Genomic DNA, 11,095 nt, shown 5'->3' on the forward strand with positions numbered 1-11,095 from the left:
GCCTGGGCAGCCTTTGGCATCTCTGAGCTCATCCCAGCTTCCCATCGGGCAGGGGTGAGTGTTGTCACCTCGCCAGCCCCTCACGTCAGCAGTGACCAGCCCTTACTGCCCATGGCATGAGGACTCTGCACCCACCCTACCCCCGAGCTGATCTCCAGCCCTACAGGAGCCATTTCCATCCCAACAGGCGCCGAGAACCTGGAAAACACCAGGCAACATCCCAGCAGATCCATGTGCTGATAAAAACACGGTGCAGAGCCATGTCCAGGCCTGATGCAAATTTAATTGAATGGGAATGAGATGTATTTTATGTCCTTAAAACACATTAAGTGCTCGGAAGTTAATTGGTATTTAATTAGCATAAATCAAGCGCTTTAATAATAGTCGAGGAAAAACAACGTGGTGTTGCAGATGCTTTGTCAAAAGTCACCCTGAGACATTGAGGATGAATGTGCCCAACACATCAGCACACGAGGCTGTGCACAGGCTGTCCCTCCTCCTGTCCCCTGCGCCTGGGGACTGCGGGCAGTGGGGGACCTGCTGGGCTCTCCTCGCCTGTCCTGCTGGAAGAGGTGCCTTGAAACCGGGCTGCAGAGTGGAGATGGGGTGTGGGATGGATCTGGGATGGAGGATGGATCCGGGATGGAGGAAGGATTTGGGCTGCAGGATGGATGTGCGATGCAGGGTGTATCCGGGTGCAGGATGTGGGATGCAGGATGGATCTGGGGTGCAGGAAGGATGTGGGGTGCAGGAAGGATTTGGGATGCAGGAGGATCCGGGGTGCAGGAAGGATGTGGGGTGCAGGAAGGATTTGGGATGCAGGAGGATCCGGGTGCAGGAGGCTGCTCGGTGCAGAGGCAGCCGCAGCCAAGCGCGTTTCCTGCGGGGCTGAGCATCCTCTGGAAAGGGAAGGTGGGAGCTCAGCACAGCCCGGGGCTCAGCCCCGCTGCGGCCGAGAGCTGTCCGGAGCAGGGCTGGGGACATCCTGGGCTCCCCACAGCACAGCTCGCACCGCTCCCCGCAGGCTCCCTTTGGGGAGGAAAGAGCCATTCTGCTCCATGTTTGGTTCGGCACTTTTTGTGGCGTTGCCATGACAACCGTCCCGGTGACATCTTCATGCTATTTGTCTCCTTCTGGGGGTTGCACCATTGTCCTTGCTGAATGAGCAGCTGCAGGGTTCCCTGCCGACCTGCAGCCCGCCGTGCCCCGGCAGCTGCCCGTGGAGGGGGGCAGGTATCCCCTCGGCCCCAGCCCGGGCCAGGGATGCTCCATGCCCGGCATTCCCTCACTCCAGCCTCCGCACGGCATCGTCCTCCTCTAAAAGCACATCTCTGTGCGTGTCTGTGCCCCTGTGCGGTCACCTCCCGGCATGGGAAAGCAGAAAACAAGCCCAAAATAGAGAGGTGACATTGGCAGTGCCCTGCCAGTCCCCCGGGGACAGCTGGGAACTGCCCTGTCACAGCAACGGCGAGAGGCACCAGCCGAGGGAGGGAGGAAGCATCTGCCTTACCCGGGGCAGCCGGAGGGAGGAACAGCCCGGAGAGCACGGAGCTGCTGCCCGGGGAAGGTGCTGTGAGCTCGCTCTGCAGCTCTGTCCCACTCCTGCCTTCCAGCGCCATTGCCGGTGCCCTGGAGCGGGCAGGGTGGGCAGCCCGGCTGGGGCACAGCTCTGCCAGCGCAGCTCTGCCCCAGGGGCACCTCTGAGCCACGCTGAGCGCGGCTGGGAAAGCAACAGGCGCTGCCCAAGTGAAAAATGTGCTAAATTCGGGGCGATTTAAGCCGGGGAACACGAGGGGTTCAGTCTGGGACTGTCTCGGTGACACCCGTGTGCCAGTCCAGCCCCCCGTGCCCATGGGTGCCCCAGGGGAGGTCTGGGGGCCGCGGGATGAGTCAGGGCAGCGCTGCCGGAGGGGAAGGATGCCCGGCTGACGCACAGCTGCTGCGCTGGCTCCTCTCCGCTGCCCACACAGCTCCATCCTCCCTTCCGCTGCTCCTCCTGCCGCTGGCAGCATCCCCTGTGCCAGGCAGCTCCCCTCAGCCCCCTGTGCCAGGCAGCTCCCCTCAGCCCCCTGTGCCAGGCAGCCCCTCTCCGCCCCGGCCCGCGGCGCTGCTCCTCCGGCAGGGAGGGATGAGCCACCCTGGCACCTGGCTGAGGGCCTCACCCCCACCCGCCCCCGGCTCCTCCTGATGCCCGGAGGGGACAGAGACGGGTCTGTCCCCAAAGCTCCCTTCTCCTGTCACCCTCTGTGCAGCATCCGTGGGGCAGGAGCTGCTTGGCATCATCCCAGCCGGTTGGAATTGGAGTGGGGGGCAGTGGTGCCCACCCCGAGGGCACAGAGCTCCCTGGCACAGCTCTGGGGCTCAGACACTGTGCACAGGCAGTGCCAGAGGAGCCTGGGGCACCACGGGCACCGTGCTGGCCAGAGGATGCTCCCGGGGAGCTGTGCCGTGGCAGGGGCTGGCAGAGCCCTGGGGACACGGTGCGGCCGGGAGGCTTCCATCCTGGCCCAGGGGTGCTGTGAGATGCCGAGAAGGGCAGGATGAAGAGGAAGGAGCAGGGCCAGGAGGAGGGGCAGGAGCAGGGGCAGGAGGAGGGGCAGGAGGCTCCACCCTGGCTGGGCTGGGCTGCACCCCCTGCCCAGGACGGAGCCCTGTGCCTGGTGTCACTTCAGGAGCAGGCGTGTGCTCTGGTCACCCATCAGGAGCCTGCGGGGAGGGAAAAGAGACAGAAACTCAGGGTCAGCGTTTCTGCCATGGCAAGGATGCAAGGACATGGGGACAGCACGGGCCCAGCAGCAGCCTGAGGCTGATTTGTCACACAAGACAAGGATGAAGCAAACGCTCATTTGGACACAGGTTGGATCTTTGCTGTCATCCTGTGTTCGTGGGAAGGAGAAAGGAAAGGATTCTCCAGCCCCTGGACAGCTCCCTGGAAAAGCATCTGCTCGGAGCCTTGCCCGATGGGGGAGAGCAGCAGCGCAGGGAGTGTCACCAGCAGGTCCCCTCCCCGTGTCACCGCGGCTGTCACCTACCTCACCAGCACCCCGACGAGCAGGGCAGCCACCATGGGCCCCACCCAGTACACCCAGTGGTAGTCCCAGTAGTTAGCCACCAGAGCTGGCCCGAAGGCTCGAGCTGGGTTCATGCAGGCTCCGGACACGCCGCCCCTGCAGGGAGAGCAGAGCAGCTGTGTCACCGCAGAGGGACAGGGCAGCAGCAGCCATCCCCTCTCTGCTGGGACAGGGCACTGAGCGGCCTGGGGGCAGCAGCATCCTCTTCCCGGGCTCCTTCCAGGGCTCTGGTGGGCACTGGGCTTGGACCACCTTGGCTTGGACCACCTTGGCCCACATCCCCGCACGGCTGCTTAGGGCTGAGGATGGTTTTCCTCGGCAGCCCAGAGCCCAGCGGTTGCTCTGCAGCCCCAACAGCAGCTCACCAGCACCGACCTTCACTCACAGGTTGGCATTTCCTGGGGAAAACCCAGGCTGGGGTGGAAGCACCAGGGCTGAGTTGTTTTGGGGCACAGCAGGAGCCAGGCTTGCACAGAGAAGTCACACGGGTCACACACAGGAGCAGGGCAGGAGGGACAGGAGCAATTAGCGGTTGAAGGGGTAAATATTTGCGGAGGGTTTGTGCTGTGTGTGAGCACAGCCCGGGGTCCTGCCGGAGGGGGTGGGCGCTGCCTCAACCCAACACTCCGTTAACATCGCTAATTGCGTGTGCTCATTATCCCGGCACGGTGGCACCGGAGCTGGGCTGAGCCTGGCAGCGCTTCCAGCAGCCGCGGGGACACGAGGGACACAACCCCTCCTGTTTGCTCAGGGCTTCCTACGGCAAACACGGCCGGGCAGCGCTGGGGTTATCGCTCGGGCGGTGCTGGGCTGGCTCTGCTGGCTGCGGTGCCACGAGCCGGGATGAGCTGAGCCTGCTGCTGCTGCGGGCTGAGCCGAGGCTGCTGCTGCTGCCAGCCTGCTAGCTCTCCCAAAACTGCCGGAGCACCCACTGGGCTCATTTGATGGCCTTCCTGGTGTGCTCGGCTTGCCTCAGTGTCTCTGGGCAGCAGGGCCTGTGCTGAGCTGCAGGAGGGCAGGTCCCATCCCATTGATCCCATCCCATTGATCCAATCCCATCCCCTCCCATCCCATCCCACCCAGGACGGTCACTGTCCCCTGGCGCAGGTTGGCTGGCCGGGGTGGGATTGGGGCAGCCCTGATTTTGGATGCTCAGAGCTGCCCCAGCTCGGAGCTCCAGCTCCATCCCACAGCCCATGGTCCCATCCTGAGCCCCTGCTGGTGACAGCAGCCCCTGGAGGGATGGCACTGAGTGGCATTTTCCGCCGCACAGGACAGAGAGGTCAGGAGCTCACCCCGCCAGGATGTCGGCAGTGACGGTGAGGCCGATGCAGAGCGGGGCCAGCGCGGTCCTGGTCCTGCCGTTGATGGCTCCCATGCACACCACCAGCAGCAGGAAGGAGCTCATGACAATCTCCCCCACGAGGACAGCAGGGATCTGCTCATCAGCCGCGATGCCACCCAACGCTCCTCCGCTGGCGTTCCCGAAGCGCTCGCTCGGCGCCACAGCCTGCGGGGACAGCCGTCGGTGCCACCGCGCTGCAGACGGTGCCCTGTGCCAGCAGATGGGCTCACCGCCGGGGCAGCGTGGGCGGCGGGAGGGTTAAAGAGGAGCTAAACTCAGTTCCGGCGGGAGGAAAGCTCAGCCCCGAGCGCCTGGCAAGCACAGACTCATTACGGGAGGCTCTCGGCATCTCCCGGGATAACGAGCCGGGTTATCCAGGTTATAGCGAGCCTGCTCCCGGCGGGATGAGCCTGCCCTGGTGCCCAGGGGGGTGTGGTGGCCAAAGCACTCAGTGCCAGCCGTGCCAGGACACTGGGATGGGCAGCACCAGCCCCGAGCGGCCCTCGGGGCACAGGGCTGGGGTGCTGCAGGGCTACCACACACTCTCTGTGTCTCAGACACTCTCCGGTGCCTCAGCGTGGCACAGCAAAGCTCCGGAGAGCAGCTTTGCCCTCAGGCTGGCCGCAGAGCCTGCAGAGGGCTGGGGACAGCAGGCCAGCTCTGGCAGAGCAGGGGGAGCCCCTGTGCCCAGCCCGGGATGGACAGACCCCCCGTGCCCATACCTTTGCCAGGCCGGCTCCGATCACCCCTCCGCAGAGCTGGGACAGCCAGTAAGGGACGAGCATGGTCGTGCTGAGCCCCCCGAGCAGCCACACGGCCAGGGACACGGCGGGGTTGAAGTGACCTCCGCTGCGAGGAGAGAGGAGCATCAGTGGGGTTCACCCCAGCTCGGGGTTCCCTCCCGGGGCTCCCCACGGCTGCCCACGAATGTTTCTCCAGTCCTTCCAAGCTCCAGAGGAGCAGAACCCAGCTGTTTGCTCTTCCTGCAGTCACTGCTCCACAGCATCAGTCTGGACTCCCTGCAGCGCTGGCAGGGGCGGTTTGAGGGACAGGATTTGGGGAGCTGCAGCCCCCCGGTGTTTGCAGGAACTGCTGCAGCACTGCCGGGGCAGGTGGGGTGAAGGGGTCTGGCAGAGCTGCAGGAATGCACTGAGGAGGTTGGACAGGACACCAGACCCCCAGCGAGGCAGGGACCAGCAGAGCAGGGCTGTGGGGCTGAGCCCTCAGCACCACTCCCAACTCCTTCACCTCGAAAATCACGAGCAAGACAGACTCAGAGACCCTCTAATTACAACCGATTACCATGAGACACAGGTTAATGAGCAGGTTTCATAACTGATCAGCCTGATAATTGCTGATGAAGGGATGAGTCAGAGAGTCTGGGAACGATAAGCACATCTTCCTGCTCAGCTGCAGTTCAGCCCCAGCAGGAGAGCAGGAAGCTGTGCTGCTCAGGGATGATGCCTCGGCTGGACAGTGGTGGCTCCAGCGTGGACACCCCGGGAAGGGAGAGAGCTGGGGCTGAGGGAGGAGCTGGCTGGGGAAGTCATCCTGAGCTGACTCCTCTGCTGGACACAGCTCTTCCCCGGGAGGGTGGGGAGTGCCCAGAGGTGCCCCGAGAAGCTGTGGCTGCCCCTGGATCCCTGGCAGTGTCCAAGGCCAGGCTGGACAGGGCTTGGAGCAGCCTGGGGCAGTGGAAGGTGTCCCTGCCATGGCTGGGGTGGCACTGGGTGGGCTTTAAGCTGCATTCCAACCCAAATCACTCTGGGATTCTGTGTGAACCTGACTTCAGGCTAAAACATCCCCCCGTGATCCTGATCCAGCTCCTCCTGGTTTCAGAGCAAAAGGGGATCCCCCAGGACCCCTCTGCAGCCCCTCACCACAAAGCTCCCCAGCCCTGCTCCCCTGCTTTCCCCATGGCAGGCTTTGGGGTGCAGTGGGGTCTGGGCAGCTCTGCCAGGAGTCCCCACTGCACAAACCTCACCCTGAGGCGTTTTCCCTCCTAATCAGGCACTGATCAATTATCAGTCAGGTTGCTCTGGACTGCAGGGTTTTCCCTGTGATCCTGGTCAGGACAGTCTGGAGCAATCCTATCCTTGGGCTGTGCAGAGCCAACACAAGGGAAGGGAATGAAACTCCCTAGGGATTTTTCCAGCTTCTTCCCTGGGGATAAATCTGTATCTCAGCAACAAACATCTTATTCAATGAGCAGATTCATCTAAACATTGCTTTTGAGTAATTGAAACCACTTTTTTTTTTTTCACCTGAAATACCTAGAGGAGGATCACAGTTGGGTCAAAATGTTTTGCTCAGACATCCTTGCAAAAGGAATCATCTCAGCTTCCAAGAGAATCATAAAATCATAGAATGGTTTGGGTTGGAAGGGCTGTTAAATATCTCCTAGTTCCAACTCCCAGAGAGAATGTTGCTGTTTCAGCTTTCATCATTTTTACTAAGAGGGGCTAAAAATTGAAACATTGCAATCCAAAGCCAGGTGAACACCCCCAAGTGTGCTATGAGTGTCACCAAAGATGCCACCACTGATGCCACCACCATCCCCAGTCAGCCACCCTGCCATCCAGGGGCTCCATGGCAAGGCAGAGGTGCTGCAGGCACCAGGATTAGGGCAGGGAAGAGCCTGAAGGCAGCCAGAGGGACCCACGAGCATCTCCCCTGCCCCAGGGCTCCTCGCTGTCCCTTACCTGATGTCCCCCAGGACGGCGATGGTGACAGCCAGGGCCAGCCCGTGGGCAAGGGCGGGCTGCAGGCGCCCCGTGCCCCCCGAGTCCTCCAGCACGGCCAGGCAGCCCGTGAAGATGAAGAGGGCAGTGCCCAGCAGCTCGGCCAGGCAGGGCTGCACGTGCCGCTCGTACCAGTGCTGCCGGCAGGGCTTGGGCTTCACCTCCATGTCCAGCACGTCCTGCATGGCGTGGGCAGCGTGCCAGGCACTGGCCATGGGCTGCAGGGCACAGCAGGGCACAGCAGGGCTCAGCAGGGCTCAGCAGGGCACAGCAGGGCACAGCAGGGCACAGCAGGGCTCAGCAGGGCACAGCAGGGCACAGGGAGCCACCAGGCCAGCTGGGCACGGCTAAAGGATGCTGCAGGGCAGAGCTGGGATGGACAGCTCTCACCCAGGGCTCTCGGTGCAGGACAAGGACCCCAGCAGGCTGCAGGTCCCCCTGCACTGTTTGACGAGGCAGTGGATGGGAGGCTCTAAATACAGATTGGATTTGCATTGCTAAGAAAAAAAAGGGGCCATAAAAGCTGCTGGGCCAACCCCCAGGGATATCAAAGCTCGTTATCACTGCCAAGCCTTGCTTCAAGGCTTGGGGTTTTTCCTTGCATTGCTCTTGCTGTCGATGGTGTAGTTTTAGGGGTTCTGCCAAGATTCAGGACGTGTGACTGCCATGCTACACCAGCAGTGTGGCACCTGTGCTCAGCCAGGGTCCTCTGTGCCTGTCTGAGCTGAGCTCAGCTGGGAAGGGACCTGCAAGAAACTGGATCACCCAGTGCCACCTCTGCCCTGGCAGGGACACCTTCCACTGCTCCAGATTACTCCAAGCCCCATCCAGCCTGGCCTTGGGCACTGCCAGGGATCCAGGGGCAGCCACAGCTCCTCTGGGCACCCTGTGCCAGGGCTCCCCATGCTGTGTGTGAAGAGCATCAGTCAAAGTTCTCTAAACCTCAGCCCACATCCAGCCCAGAGCTCCCAAAGCTGGGGGTTCATATCCCTCAAATGAAGGTGTGGGTGAGGGGGCCAAGGGACCCACCAGCCACTCCAAAAGCTGCATTGATCAAACATTGATTAAACCCTCCCCAAATCCTCCTCATGCCAGCAGGGATCACTGCCTGCAATGCCACATCCAGCCAGGGCAGAGGGAACAAGGGGGAACCCCCAGTACAGCATCTCCAACCCACAGCTCCCAGCACAACCAGGGTTCCACTGGGAGGGATTCTAACTCAGGCTGCAGGAATGCAGATCTAACTGATCTTTGGATGGTTTATTACGAGGAATTCATGCAACACAACGCCAGTGATGGGCACTGCCCAGGTCATCCCAGCCCCCTGGAGCAGCAGCAATGTGCCCACAGCCCAGGCAGGGATCAGCCCAGCCCTGCAGGGATGCAGCCTTGAGCAAACCTCCTGCAGCTCCTGTTTGTGGTGCTCAAGGATTGGGGTTCCTGGGGACTTTTCTCCCTCGCAAGCAGGGTAAAGAACGCCGCCGTGGTTTATGATGTTGTCACAAGGCACTGGGGATGGGAAGGAAATTTCCACTTGCCTGTCCCTGTGGCCACACCACAGACAGAGGTCAGGCAGGAGAATCCCAGCCCAGCACCTCGAAATGAGCCTCATCAACCCATTTCCCCTCCCAAGAACTTGGTTCCTACAGCCAAGAGGTCTTGGCATCAGCTTATAGAAATCACTGGGGTTTGGAGAGTGACAGCTGGGTTTGCCTGCTCTTTGGGGTTCTCATGAACTCCCTGAGTGGACCTGTAGAGCAGGGAAATCCTGATTCAATCCAGCCAGCCCCCAGCACCATTTCCTGGAGCCAGCTCCCAGCAGGACCATGGGATCCATCTGTCACCACCCAGCACGGCCAGCCGAGTGCTCCTTTGGGGAGAATTCTAACTTGGGCAGAAGGAATCCAGATTTCATTTATTTTGGGGGTACTTGTGATGAGAGATTAATGTAACACATATCCAGAATTCAGCTGGTCCTTCCTTCCAGCAGCTCCCACGGTGCTGCACAGGCGCTGACAGGAGCTGAGCTCTCCCAGATCCCAAATCCCAAATCCCACATCCCCAGCACCATGGGCAAATCCCAGGAGCACCAGGATACCCCCTTGGCCAGGGAAAAGGTGGCCAGTGGCCAACCCAGGGTGCTGCTGCCACATTCCTGGCACAGGAAGGCTGCCAAGGGCAGTGCCACCATGTCCACACCGTGTCCCCAACAGAGTGGTGGCTTCAGAGCACGGCAAGGTCACAGCCCAAACGCCAGGATTAACCCCCTGTCCTTGGCTTTTAAACATTTACCATGCTGGAGGGAGTGGGGATGTTTGCCTGAGCCTTCCAGAGGAAATGCTCCACATTCAGGCAACAAAGGAATTAATTATTGCTGAGCACAGACCCGTAACTGGACAAAAGAAATGAGTGAAGGATGAGTTTCCCTTTGGTGGGAGCTCCAGCCTCAGCACCTCTCGTGCTCAGAAGTGGCAGGGAGTTGCAAAGCCAAGAGCTCTGCTGTGAGCAGCCTTTGCCCCTGACAGGAGATGGAATCCTTGGCACTAAGGTTTGCTCGATGAGATACACGGAAACTGCCCGTGGGAAAAGGCGTGGGGATGAGAAGGGATAAATCTGTTCATACCAGCAGACACTTATTTCTGTCCTTGTTTGGGTTTGCACCGAGTTGTTAAATAAGTGACAATAGCAACTGTGGCGATTAGTACAGGAAGAGGTGGCACCAAACAAGCCACAGCTTCCAAAAATCCTCTTTAGGAATCACTGAGAACATTTCCCACACCCATCTACCCAGGCAGGAAAGCCAGAATATCCCTGTTTATCCAGCCTGTGTTTCATTCTGTTTCTCCTTGTTTCATTGTGCAGATCTGCCACCTTTCATTTGCTTTTCCATACAAACCAAATGAGGGTCTGGGGAGAAGAGCAGGTTTGAGGGTTGGATGATCTTTTAGGTTCCTTCCAACCCAAACCATTCTGGATTCTAAACCCAAACCACCAAACCCCAAAAAACACTTAATCAGATGCTAAAGAACATCATCAAATGCTGTTAACACTCACAGAATTCCAGGTTTGGGTTGGAAGGGACCTTAAAGCCCATCTGTGCCAAGGGAAGATTCTTCTCACAGAAGAATCTGTTCCTAAAATCTAATCTAAATCTCCTCTCTGTCAGTTTGAAGCCATTCCCCTTTGTCCTGTCACTCCATGCTCTTGTAAAGCTTCAGGTGCTCTCTGTGAATCAATGCTGGTCCATTTTAAAGAGCAGAATTCCAACTGGATATTTGTAAAAAACTTCTTACAAAGCATTCTGGTGCTGCAAGGAAAGACCCCAGCAAATCCATCATCGGGGTCAGCTCTTTTAAAGAGCCATAAAGAAGCAAAGCAGCTCCTCTGACACTGCCTTATCTTCCTATATTTGTCTTGGAGACTGAGAGTCCCTAGGATTACACAACTGGGGCTGAAAGAGAACTTGCAGAATGTCTTGGAGCTCGTAGCTGTGGCACAGCTGGGGTGACCTCTGCCCCTCTGCAGAGCCCACGTTGTGTAAGAGTTTTCCTTCCTTGGTGCCTCAGTGCAGATGGAAATTTCCAGGGATCCCTAATGGGGACTGAGTGTTGCCTGCTGGAGAGCAGGGATGGATTTGTGTCAGCTCTGCATGCACAGACTTGGGTTTGAGGGAGGAAAATAACCATCCAAGGAGGATGAAGCCTGCTTGGAGCAGCCTGGGATGGTGGAAGGTGTCCCTGCCAGGACAGGGGTGGCACTGGATGGGCTTTAAAGGCTCCTTCCAATCTAAACCCTTCTTTGACTCCTAGGGATGAATTCTGTCACCCCATCAGCACCAAAGGAAAAGGCTGAGCTGGAGCAGGAGAGGCAGAGATCCAGGGCAGATCAGGGAGCCCTGGCCAACAGCAGTCACACATCCCCCAGGAAGCAGCAGCAGG

General features: G+C 59.5%; 1 protein-coding gene across 1 annotated transcript; it reads right to left on the minus strand.

Moving 5' to 3' along the window:
- Window positions 1-2,291: 2,291 nt before the first annotated feature.
- AQP8 (aquaporin 8) lies at window positions 2,292-7,342 on the minus strand. The gene is made up of 5 exons (XM_085075333.1): window positions 7,119-7,342; window positions 5,139-5,265; window positions 4,367-4,581; window positions 3,033-3,167; window positions 2,292-2,706 (listed from the first exon to the last, which is right to left on the minus strand). Exons 1-5 carry the CDS (start codon window positions 7,340-7,342, stop codon window positions 2,664-2,666), a joined length of 744 nt encoding a protein of 247 aa, XP_084931459.1. The 3' UTR covers window positions 2,292-2,663.
- Window positions 7,343-11,095: the final 3,753 nt, after the last annotated feature.

This window comes from Lichenostomus cassidix, chromosome 14, assembly GCF_008360975.1.
Source record: "Lichenostomus cassidix isolate B80296 chromosome 14, HeHo_3.0, whole genome shotgun sequence".
NCBI lineage: Eukaryota > Metazoa > Chordata > Aves > Passeriformes > Meliphagidae > Lichenostomus > Lichenostomus cassidix.